Genomic DNA, 12,542 nt, shown 5'->3' with positions numbered 1-12,542 from the left:
TGTAACTCCTAGTACATTCACATTACTGTTATTTACTGGTTTTATGTATTTTCTTATGAACTCACAATCAAATAAAAGCTCTGAATTTCTCTCACTGCTGACCTGCTGTGTTTTCACAGCAAATTGCAAAGTATGGTGAATACTACATACTCGTGGAAAGGAAAATAAGTCATTTTCCTAAAATGCAGTAAGCAGTAAGAAAAGTAGAGCACCTGACAGTATGAGAGTCCTCATATTAGAATTGTTGGTCCAAAATAGGGGAAAAAACAGTGCAGAAGAGTTTCATCAGGGGCTCCCGTGCAGAAAGGACAGGAATTGGAGGGGATAGCACTGCCTCAGGAAGCTCTTCAAATGTCATTTGTGTGGATACATGAATTGCCCTTTTGTGGATATCCACACATATTGTGGTTTTACCATAATCTCTTTATTTATTTCCAAGAAAATTGACGTAGCTGCTTGTGAAAAGAAAGCTCCTCAATCATTCTTTGGAATCCTATATAAAGTTTGTAAGAAACTACTACAAATGTCACCTGATGGTGGATGCTGTAGCACAAGGAGGCACTGGGGCCCCATTCATTTTTCCTTCACCTTGCAACCACTTTCTTGCTATTCTATTTTCTATACAGAACATGCAAACCACTACTCATAGCATGACTAAGAGAAGGATTAATACTTTGAGTATTATTTTATCACATATGTTTAGAAACATATTGCTGTTATAATTGCCATTGTCCTACTACAGCTCAACAAGGGTATAGTTAAGTATTGATTCTTCCTGGAAGCCTAACAGAAACTGCTGAACTCTTCAGCAGACAGGTGAAAGAAAATGTCTAGGATGCTTACCACAAATACCTGGACTCAGTCCTGAAGAAGTGTTGGCGTTTAACCTGGCAGGCAACCAAGTGCCACTCAGCCATTTGCTCGCTCTCCCCATGCAGTGGGATCGGGGAGAGAATAAAAAAAAGTAAAAGTGTGAGAACTCATGGGTTGAGTTATGGAAAGTTTATTAAAAAAGAGGGAAAAAAGTTGAATAAACAAAATAAATAAATAATCATAACAATAAAAACAAGTGATGTACAATGCAATTGCTCGCCACCAACCAACTGGTACTCAGCCAGTCCATGAGCAGCAGCAGCCCCACTCCCAGCCCAAATCCCCCACATTAATTGTTCCACATGACGCCACGTGGTGTGGGGACATCCCTTTGGCCAGTTGGGGTCAGTTGTCCTGGTTCTGTCCCCTCTCAGCTTCTTGTGCACCCCAAGCTTCCACGCTGGCAGGGCAGCACGAGAAGCTGAAAATTCCTTGGCTCAGTGTGAGCTCTGCTCAGTAAAACTATACCATGGGTGTTATCAACACTATTTTCATCCTAAATCCACAACACAGCACCATACCTGCTACTAGGAAGAAAATTAACTCTATCCCAGCTGAAACCAGGACAACAAACTAGCAGAGATACTGCAAGCAATTTAGTTGAGCCTGAATGACATTCTACCCGAGCTACCTTCTTTTTGTGCCTGAAATATCAGCAGATGAAGTAGAAATGTGCAAACCCCTGACAGAGAAGCCTAGAGAAGGATGAGTAACAGTACCTGGGTACTTTTTTCCTAAATGAAGATGAGGTGTTTGCCACAATAGCTCATGCTGGTTCTCAAGTTCCAGGAATAGCATGCCTGAATGGGGGGGACATTGAACTTTGAACCGATACCTATAACTTACAGACTATTCATTATAGGAAAAAAATTTAGGTGATTTTTGAGTCCAGCCATGCTTTCTACTCCCTGGGCTTCTATACATACCGAGTAAAAAAATGACATGCAGCCAGATTTTCAGGACTGAAAGGCACTTATATTTAAGTACCATGGTGAATGAAACAAAGGGCAGATAAACCTGCTTAACATAACAGGCTGTCTTTAAAGAAATGGAAAAAGGGCAAAATTATTACTGAAGCACAAAGTTATCCTGAAGTAGAAAGAAGAAGCTCTGACATAGCCACAGTCAGCCATACTTGTATTTGGAGGAGCCACAGAATGATCTGGTTGCTGCACAAGCACTGGAAGTTTTATGACTGGTTGTCATAAAACAGCTGGCGTGCTGCAAGTTTACATCCCGCAGTTTGTTATTCATCTACTCAAATCAAAATGCCAAGTCTTGCAATCTGTCCTTAGAATAGGGCAAGCTGAGTAATCACACAGCTGCTTTCTCAGAGCTGGATGAGCAGAACTTGGACAGAATATAGGCTTGCTTCCACAGCTGTGAAGTTCGATCATTTCTAGCAGGCTGCACATCACTTATGCTGCAGCTACCTGTATTCAGTTTGTTAGCAAGGACACTTTTTAAAAAGAAAAGTTTCTGTATTTCCTCATATGATCACAGTCTCTTTCACAGTCAAACAAAAAGCGGGAGAGGTAGGAAATAATTTCTCTTGTAATCTCTTTATATTAAATTTGGCAGATGTTGTGAAATAAGTAATTTTAGTAACTAGATATTAGTTTGCTGTACCAGTGGAATGCTTAATCATATTCATTGTATGACACACACTAAAAAAATCTCAAGCAAGCAGTCAAATTCAAAGAAATGAATAATAAATTAGCCAAAATCTGCTACTAATCAGCTTGAATTTGTGTAAAAATTGCATTTGATAAAAATGAAAACAAATAAAGACCTAGATTAAGATATAAGGCCAAAGAACTCATTCAAACTTCAATTTCCCTTGTGCTTAAATTAAATTTACCTTGTGCAAACTTAAATTTATCATTAGGAAAAGTAGATTCTGCAAAAACAATAAAGTATACAATACTTTAAATTATCATTTGAAAACTTTCTACTGGATAAAATTACTTTAGAAAGTTTAAAATCAATCTGCTTGTATGAGGTATGTACACAGTGTCTAAAATGTTATATCGCGTTTAGCATACTGGCCTTGGTTGTTCCACTGCATAAATACTTTACTATTTAAAGAGAGACATCCGTATTTGCTGATGGTTCTCATTTCAAAACACACTCTAAGCATCTTTCATAGACTTTTATATAATGTAACTTCTCTCTTACCAAATATACATACTGTTTAGAGAACACCTGTCTTCTGCTGAAGTTCATCCTATTTAAAGTTCTCAGATTAAGCAGATCGCATGGAAGGATACCTGCTGTATCAGAGTGCATTGTGGAGGCCCTGTGTTGTGCACTGAACCACTCCCCTTTCCAATACAGGAGATGTGTCTTTGTAATGACATGACAGAGAGCAAAGTGCTACTTGCCTTAGAAACAGGGCCTCTGAGTCTTCTGAACTCTTTCTTACTGCAGTTGGAATGGGTAAGGTCCAAGGGCTGCAACTTGAGGAGAGGCAAGGGAACTGCTGTATCTTTGATGTCAGAAATACAATAGAATTAGGACTGCATGAGATCAAACCCCACTAAACATCCTGGATGAAACGTTACTTCCCATGAAGGCAATGCTAAGACATTCGTTGCCTTCAAAAGAGGTCAGGAATTCTTTCATCAGTTTAAGAAAAAAACAAAAAAACAAAAAAACACAAAAACACTGTAGACAAGGATCAGAGTTCATAATATGGAAACATTTATTATTTATTAATTATTATAATGCGTTATTAATTACTTGAGTAAAATGTTATCAATCTACCAATTATCTTCACATTTACAGAAAAAATAATCCAGATGAGAGGCACAAGTAGCTCTAACTAGTGTGACTGATATACGTATAAGAAGAAAAAAGTGTGAGGAACAGTTCTTTCAGGATAAAAGAGAGGATAAGAGAGATTGCTGCTATTGCTGTCTTTGACTTCTTGTCAATCACATTTTGTTTACATTTAGAAACTGTACTCGGTGCATTGCTTCTAGCAAAGGAAAACAAAAATAGCAATCAAGTGCTCCTTTTTGGCTTTGACAGCAAGCAAATGATGCTTTGCATTACACAGGAGTTACCAGAGGGGTTCAAGAACTGAAAATAAAGCTATTGCTGTTTATTTCTACTATGTTTACAGAAACAGGACTTTTATACTTATTTCATAAGCAAATATATGCCATTTAAAATACTCCTGACTAGCATTATATGTTTGTTTGTTGTTTTTTTTCCTCCTATAGAAACAAAGGAAACCAAACACTGCCCCTGCAACCAAAATCTCTCTGCTTTCATCTTCTATAACCTTCAGACCTGTTGGACACACATCTTCCCAAGTCTGTATATCAAGGTGAATAACCCCCCCCTTTTCTTCATAGTCTGTTGCTCATTAGCTGCCTTCTGCAATTCTGTCTTGAAATGCTGATTGACCCCAGGCAACGGCTGGCTGCATTTTTGAGCAGAGCCACATCTGAATCCACACATCAGTGTCCTTCATTTTCAAACCTGCACTAAGTGCAAAAGCTTCTCTTTTCCCCTTCTGTGAATTTTAATTCAATGTAGAAAAAATAGTTTTCAATTAATTGCACGTGTGAACACAGACACATATATTTCCACACTACCCAACATGATCCAAAATTCACAACTTCCAAACTAACATATTTTTCATTTCTTCAAACAGTTCATTAAAAATATTATCCCTGCTAGTAAATATTAATATATTTCCAAAAATATTCACATAGAAAAAAACTTTTTATAGAAAAAAAATATTTATTTGTGAAGCTGTCATTAAGTACCATGTGAAACAATTAGAATGATAAGAAGCAGGCAAATACTGCCCTTTATCCTCAAAGTCTCAAAGACAGCAGCATGCTTTGCTTGATACACCATTTTCCTAGTGCTATGGGTTTATGTTTCACTTATAGTGATATATGCATCTATACAGTGCTCTGTTACTTACAAAAGAAGTTTTGATTTATGAATAGCCCAACTGAATTCAGTGAGACTATTTATAAATGTACAAGCATGCTCGGAAACTCACAGTCCTAAACCCTATTGTCACATATGTAGGTTAGGTCACAGCATTTGCTACCTCTTGTTCACCCAGTATTTGAAAACTTGAGCAACGGAAAGCTATTCTGTAATGGCTCAAGAAATACTGTGAGGGAAGGGAAATATTAAAGGGTGAAGAGTGCTCAAACCCATAGGTAAGGTTTATTGAGACAGAAAAAGTGAGGCGAAACATACATGAGAGGGAATTAAGGTTTTGCACTGCACAAGGGGAGTGGGAGAGAGAACATAAATGAGTAGGGAACAATTAGTTTCGACATTCATGAAATAATTTGCAGCAATCCCATCTGGTAGGAGAAAAATAAAAATAAGAGTGATTTCATAGAATCATTCACATTGGAAAAGACCTCTAAGATGATCTAGTCCAACCTTTAACCCAGTACTAACAAGTCCACCACTAGACCATGCTACGAAGTTCTACATCTGCACCTTCCTTGAAGACCTCCAGGTATGGATGGTCACCCAAAACACCAATTACATTCTTTACTAAATACTGAAAAAATCCCAATTAGTCAAATTGCAAAGTTTTTTTTTTTGTTGTTTTTTTTTTTTTTTTTTTTGTAAACATGAAGGCAATCTGTGACAATATCCACATGATCTGTGCCATTCCAGTTTAACAGGCAGAAAATAACCGTTATTACGAATCCATTTAAGAATCAAGAATTCTTATGATCTCAGTAAGAAATTGAATAATGCCTGTACAGTGGTTTCTTATCTCATTTAATTTAAGATTAAAATCTGTTAAAATTGTCCCCTTTTTTTAAAAAAAGTGTAATCATACGACAGAATTTGGTATAAAAACACTCAGTGGCCATTACAAGAACTATTGTGAGAAAGCTGAGGTTTTTTGCTATTATATGATAAACAGTTGCCTCACCAGAGAAGATACAACATGCAGGTAGGCTTCTAGAGCAAGCAGAGGAACTGGATGTTAGAAGCATGAGTGTAAAATATTTAGTATTTTAATAAAATAAAAAGGGCTACCAGCAATCTCAGAATTCATTGACTAAGCTTGCAAGCTAATGAAGCATCACAATACTTGTTAAACTCTGTTCTTACTTGGAAGAGAGGTTATTTTATAAACAGCATGTTCAGTTCTGGAGCTCCATTTCACAAGAGACTATGGATGCAATGAGAGACATCTGCATCCAAACCATCACCAAGTACATAATGGTACACAATTTTACACAATGGTACACAAAACACAATTTTTTTCACAATTTATTTTCACAGCTTACTTCAGTCTTTTGGTTTTATTCTATAAGTCCAAGAAAACTGATGGTTCAGTGTTTTTGGTTAACTGATTTTTTTTTATAAATAAAAATAAACACTATACATAACACGATACTTAAAAACAGATACATGTGTCTGAGAATGTAACTAGATTAAATCATGAGAATTTAGGATTTAAGAGTCCTCTTCAAAAGTCTATGCAAGAAACAAACCCCATGTTTCTATTAAACAGACAATACAGTCTAGCAGTTCAGTATTTGGATGACAGACAATCTAGATCTCTAAGATTGAAAAATTGTATTTGTAGGACATTACTTAGAAGTTCTTTGTACAAAATTAAAAAAAAAAAAAGAGAATGTGAGAGAAACTTGAGCCTAAAAGCATATGAAATATTTATTAAGCTTTTGGCTAACCCTTTCCTTTCTTGTATGTGAGACAACCTAGTTACTGTACAGTATCAGAGTGACACTGAGGAAATTAAGAACTACAAGACTGCCCTCTCTCAACAGCTGAATAAACAAGCCCCCTAATCAGAGCCAACTGCCAGGGCACACTTCCCTATCCTTGAGCTCTCTAAGCATGAGGTATGGTATGGGACATTCCAGCAGCCTGCACACCCTGATTGCCTGTCTTTAAGGTCACATTTCATCCCATTAACCAGTTTATTCTCATCCATCTTGTCCCAAAACATCATCTGTACAAAATGTCGATTTTTACTTCTGCTCTGTAATGACAGCGATTCATTTGCCATTCTCTCAGGGAAAAATGGAGCATGCAGATTTGAAGAACTCGCTTAAAACTTCTTCACTTATTTTCTTTAGTATTATTACATAAAATGTTTGTCTTTGCAAATCATAATTCACAAAACTTATTTCCAAGCAAAGGATCTAGCTTTAAATCTTTTCAAAGAACAAAAACCAGTTATTTTATTTTCCTGTACATATCCAGCCCTGTCAGCTGCTACCTTCTTTGTAAAAAAGAAATGTAAAAAACATGTAAAATGTAAAAAGCATGTAAAAAACCCACCTCTATAAAGTACCAATGAAATTTCAAAAGTATACTGTATTGTCTTAATTATTCTCTCACTGAATTCAAAGTCTTGCTTATTGTGGTGATGTTTCTCATTTTTTAAATTCTTACTTTTTATCTTCTGTAGTGCATGCATCAGGAAATTCCCACTTAGTAAATGAAGTTCTTTCATAATCTAGATATACCTAACCAAAGGGCTGAAAACACTTGTTGTGTGTACAAAGGTAACAATTATGAGAACATGTACAGGTATTGCTTTATAACGTTCTTAATCCAGTTTTTATCATGATAAAAAGATTAATGAATTTAACAAAAATACTTAAAGATTTTTTTAATTTGAATAAATAATTAAAAAATCAACAAGCAGGGATCAATTACATTAAGCACACTGTTCAAATTAAATTATGTATGTCCTTACTGTATAATCAGTTCTTGTTCTTAAAAGGTAGAGTGACAGCATTTTGGAGAGTCTGGAGTGCTAAAGATGCCAACCTTGTCTGGCACAGTAATTCTTAAGGCTTTTTTGCACCGTGGCACTATCAACACCCAATTTTTTTTGTGAGGCACTCTACCTCATAATAACAAATTTAAATTAGGAAAATACTACAAAGTTGGTGCAAATAATTAGGAGGTTAAATAACCTTTCATTTTTTAAAAAATGTTCATGACTTAATATGATTAATGTTAGTTCTAGATCTAAATCCTATTCACATAGTTCTAAATCCTAAATTCACGTAGTTCTGTGGGACACCTACAGATTAGCTAACCATGGCCCATGGACTTCTTTTCCACAACCACTATTCTAGCACAGGTAAGACCTGGGTGTTAAATATCTGAGTATTACATCACTGTCACAAACAGAACTAGATTTAACAAAAAACTTGTACCAGATACCCTGACAATTTCATTGCCAGGAGCTATTTATCTCTTCAGTCTATAATTTTCCTGAAACTCAGAAACTGCTTTCAGTAGGGAAAACAGTATCAGAAAAGTATTAACATCCTTCAGTTGTCCTTCAACACAATTAAGAAGTATTAGTAAGGACGGAGAAATAACACTTTATGACCCATCAGCCATGCTGAGCATTAGCTAATAGTCCACCTGACATTCTTGGCTCTTTTACAGCATTTTTCCTTTATTCATGCTCATCTTGGATTTTATGAACTACTGAAATTCTATCTTAAATTCAGCTCCAAACAATTTAGGTAAACTTATCTGTGATACTTAAAAAAAAAAACAAAAAAAAAAAAAAACAAAACAAAAAAACATATCAGAGTATGCGGGTTACTTCACCGATGTGGGGTACTCCATCAGAATAATTAAATCATACAGATGTAAACATTCCACATATCTCTTCAACTCATCTGAATGAAATGCAGAAATTATCTCATGCTGCATCTGGTCTGTGTTAATTTATAAAAGTTCCTGTCTGAGCCTCTTGAAGTTTATTGCAGGAAATGACTGTAATATGGAAATCCTGAGTGTATCCAAATTGTGGTCAAATTTGTGATAAACATAAATAATAATAATAAAAAAAAAAAAAAACTAAAAAGCATTGAACAATTCAGAAGATGATGAACCCTAAGCTTTATCAATGTACACTTGTACTGTGTGTTCAGTTTTACAAAGTCAATCCCAAACTTGCTAATGCCAGAACGGGCAATCGCATTCCTTTATTTGTTGAACACAAACTCTTGCAACTTACTGTCAACTCTAAATGCTCACCTGAGCAGATTCAGTTTGCTGAACTATAAAAAAAAGAAAAAAAGAAAAAAAAAAAAAAGTGAATGGATTCCCTCCATATTAGAAGAAAAAAACATTACCGTAACATTGCATGCACTTACTGGTTCTCTTGCTCATAGTGAAAAAAAAAACAAAATAAGTGCAACAGAGAATTTCTGCACTGTGTTATTCTAACCTTTTACTTATGCTACAACAAATGCCTATTTTTGATAAGGGGCTTTAGATACCAGTTGTTTTCGTACTTTAGTCAAGAGTTAATATTTTCTAGAACTATACTATAAGTAGTTTGTGAATAAAGAACATTTAGCATCTTTTACAGTATTAGAATGAAAAGTATTCATTTATTTTGCAAAGAAAAGTAGGTGGGGGAATGATAGATATATACTAACTAAACATGATGGATCTGTAACTAAAAGCTCTAAATCATGCTGTACCGATCAGTACTGATTTGCTTGATCTCCATTAAACACTTACAGGTTTTCTGGAAGTACAGAGTTCATAGTTTTCTTCTTTGTTTCTATACCTACCAAGAGAACATACAAGACCACACATTTCAGAACTCTCCTATGCCAAAATAAAAATAACAGTGCAACGATACTATGTGTCTGAGACCTCTTTGAAAAGTAGCATTACAAGCAAGGTTTGGGTTAGAAATTAGGAGGAATTTCTTTTCAGGAAGAGCAGTCAGGCATTAGAATGGGTTGCCCAGGAAGGTGGTGGAGTCACTGTCCCTGGGAGTGTTTAAGCAAAGGTTGGACGTGGTGCTTAGGGACACGGTTTAGTGGGTGACAGCGGTGGTAGGGGGATTGGTTGGACCAGATGATCTTGGAGGTCTCTTTCAACCTTAACTATTCTATGATTACATTAACACCATGTTACTAGAACACTACCCTGACAGGCTCAAACTTATTTTGAGATTCAAGGGAATGTTTGTGTCGGCAATGGTGAGGCTTTAGTATCATTCAGCTACACTGGAAAATCATATCGTAAAAAATAAATCAAGACCACTTTCTGGGGAGTCATGACATGATGTACAGCCTCAGTTTCTTCTTTCAAAGTGACTGCACTGGAACAAAAGTTGCCTTTGTGTCAGCAGAACTGGAGAGACTTCGGCAGCTCCTTGTGCTTTTTAGCGACTTCCCACGATCCCTGTCCAGTGATTTATCATGTCTATGTTTTTTAGCACAAGCAGCCAAAACTATCAATACTATGGACTATACCAAGTGCTTAGGGGACCATTTACTCTGAGAAGTGAATATAAATAATTGCCTGGTGTATCGTTCGCAATTGCTCAACATCTTTCTGCAGAACTGCTGACTGCTTTGCCATAGCACCTCTTTGCAATGACATTCAGGATTTTTTTTTTTTTTTTCATGTTCTCAGTCAACTTTATACAGTCAACTTTAAACTTAATCTTCTGTTTTATATCTCTCTAGCTTTAGAAGACATAGTTAAACTTTACTCTGATGACTTTTATAACTCTTCTAATTCTTGATTAGAGCAAGCCTGAAGGTGCAAAGAAGCAACTAAAAACCCGATTCCAACTCCCAGACTGTGACTGCTCAGTGACTCAGGTTTCTGAATAGCTCATCTTAGCAATAATTACATCATTCAGACTTCTGCCTTTTTAATAGCTACTTTACAAAAAAAATCTTCCCCCTAGGGGTGTTGATTCTGTGAAAGAGGAAAGAGTGAAACAGCCTCTGAGGCACCAGTTCCACTCCTAAACCCTCAAGTATGCATGATGAGGGCATTTCCCTGCTATGGGTTTTTTCCATTCTCGTTTTCTTCTCAGGAGGAAGCTGGGGGCCATGTTCTGGTGGCTCTGGAGAAAATGGCTTCTCACGTATAGCCCCTGGCTACTTCACCATTAAGCGTGCAGAATTAAACACACACACGACGCTGTGATATACCCAAAACATTTATTTGCGGGTCTGACATTCACGCGGGCGGGCTTTGCGGAGCAAAAGGAGCGGAGGTGCGGGGCCAGGTCTGCGCCGTGCCCGGGGGGTCATGAGGGGAACCGGCCGCCACCAGGCCCCAGCCCGAGCGCGTTGCTACGAGCCGCGGCCAGGAGCCCCTCACGGCGGGGCTTCACCCTCCGGCCATGGCGGCAGCGGGGGCAGCGCCGGGCCCCTCAGCCCGCCCCACAGCCCCTAACGGCCACGGCCGCGGCCGCGTGGGGCAGCCGCCACCCCCCCGCCCCGCTACAGGTGCTGCCCGCGCGGCCTACAACCCCCGGCACGCCCCGCGCGCGGCCCCGCGCGGCGCTCTGCGAGGGGCTTGCCGCGGGGCGCGCTGGGTAATGTAGTCCGCGCTGCGAGGCGCGGGAGAAGCGGCGGGCGGGCTGGGGGAACGGGGAGGGCGGCAGGGACGGACAAAAGCCGCCCGCGGCGGCGGCGGCGGCCTCGCTGTTCCCCGGGGGCGCGGGGCGGGCCGGGCCTCCTCCGGCGGGGGAGGGCGGGGAGCGGCGGGGCGGGGGCCGGCGGCGCCTGGATGCGGCAGCGGCACCGCGGCGCGGCCGGGAGGAGGCGGGGGAAGCGGGGCCGCCGCGCGCTGCCGCTGCCGCATGTGCCCGGAGCCCCGCGGCAGCCGCAGCCGGGACCGGGAGCGGAGCCGCAGCCGCAGCCGGAGCCGGAGCCGGAGGGGGCAGCGCGGGCCATGGCGGAGCAGGGAGCCCCGGCGGCCGCCGTGCCCAACGGGGGGAGCGCCGCCCGGCCCCTCGGCAACAAGGTGACGGTGGTGCTGGGCGCGCAGTGGGGCGACGAGGGCAAGGGCAAGGTGGTGGACCTGCTGGCGCAGGACGCCGACATCGTCTGCAGGTGCCAGGTGAGGAGGGGACCGGGGAGGGGACGGGAAGGGAGCGGGGGGGGGACGCGGCCCGGCGGTGCCCCGGGGCCCCTTTGTCTCCCCGAGGCGCCGCGGGCGGCAGGAGCAGCGTGCCCGGGGCGCTGCCGCCGCCCGCCCTTTGTCTGCCTCTGTGCAGCCTTCCCGCAGCCCCCCGCCGAAGCAGCGAGTGTGGCCGGCCGCGGGGGCGGCTGTTTGCGGCCGGTCCCCGGGCAGCAGCGGCCATGTGCCGCGTGTCCTCCTGCCGCTGGCCGCACGGCAGCCGCGCCGCCTGCGGCACGCGGGGCTCGGCCGAGCCTCGCTGTGTGAGCGCGGAGCGGGGCTCGCGGCAGCACCGCCGGCAGCGGCCCCGCTCCGCAGCCGGTGAAGCACGAACTTGGACTTGGGAGACTTTAATTTGGCAGCACAGGGACGCGCCCGCAGGCAGCCGGCTGTGCGAATGAATGGCTTTTGCCTCACGTACCTTGCTGCAGGAGAAACAAAGCGGGACGTGGTGCTGTGGCAGGGCTGCCTGGGGCGAGGGTCAGCGAGCGTGGTGGCTCGGCTTGGCCCCAGAAGATGGAGGCGCCCAGGTGAGTGCCCACACGGCGCCAGGGCGTGCGGGAGGCAGGCTGGCTGCCCTGCAGCGCCGGGGATGCAACTCGTTTCTTACTCCTTCCCGCCCAGCTCAGGCGAATCGAGGAAAGGGCAAAGCTGTGATGTTATCTCAGGCTTGAGGTTCATGGCCAGTCCTGCCATTTCTAACTGCTTGTTGCTGCTGCTGC

General features: G+C 41.6%; 1 protein-coding gene and 1 long non-coding RNA gene across 3 annotated transcripts in view; one reads left to right on the top strand and one right to left on the bottom strand.

Annotated features, from left to right (window-relative positions):
• The window catches only part of LOC311433877, a 27,878-nt gene extending 15,336 nt beyond the window's left edge, over nucleotides 1–12,542 (bottom strand). Inside the window, exons 1-3 of the long non-coding RNA XR_014691037.1 lie at nucleotides 12,242–12,542; nucleotides 9,406–9,454; nucleotides 8,894–8,936 (exon numbers count right to left, since the gene is read on the bottom strand). This is a non-coding gene — a long non-coding RNA (uncharacterized lncRNA). The remainder of the gene's footprint in view (nucleotides 1–8,893; nucleotides 8,937–9,405; nucleotides 9,455–12,241) is intronic.
• Nucleotides 11,432–12,542, top strand: part of ADSS2 (adenylosuccinate synthase 2) — a 35,352-nt gene continuing 34,241 nt past the window's right edge. Inside the window, exon 1 of one of the 2 annotated variants that reach the window (XM_084513538.1) lies at nucleotides 11,432–11,760. In XM_084513538.1, the coding sequence (XP_084369664.1) occupies nucleotides 11,593–11,760 (168 nt within the window). In that variant the 5' untranslated portion in view covers nucleotides 11,432–11,592. Of the gene's footprint in view, nucleotides 11,761–12,146; nucleotides 12,351–12,542 lie in introns of those variants that run through there. The other variant, XM_084513539.1, reaches the window with a different exon arrangement.

Source organism: Aythya ferina (genome assembly GCF_964211825.1).
Source record: "Aythya ferina genome assembly, chromosome: 3".
NCBI lineage: Eukaryota > Metazoa > Chordata > Aves > Anseriformes > Anatidae > Aythya > Aythya ferina.
The sequence above is the reverse complement of the archived record's forward strand: the minus strand, read 5'-3'. Positions and strand labels throughout refer to the sequence as shown.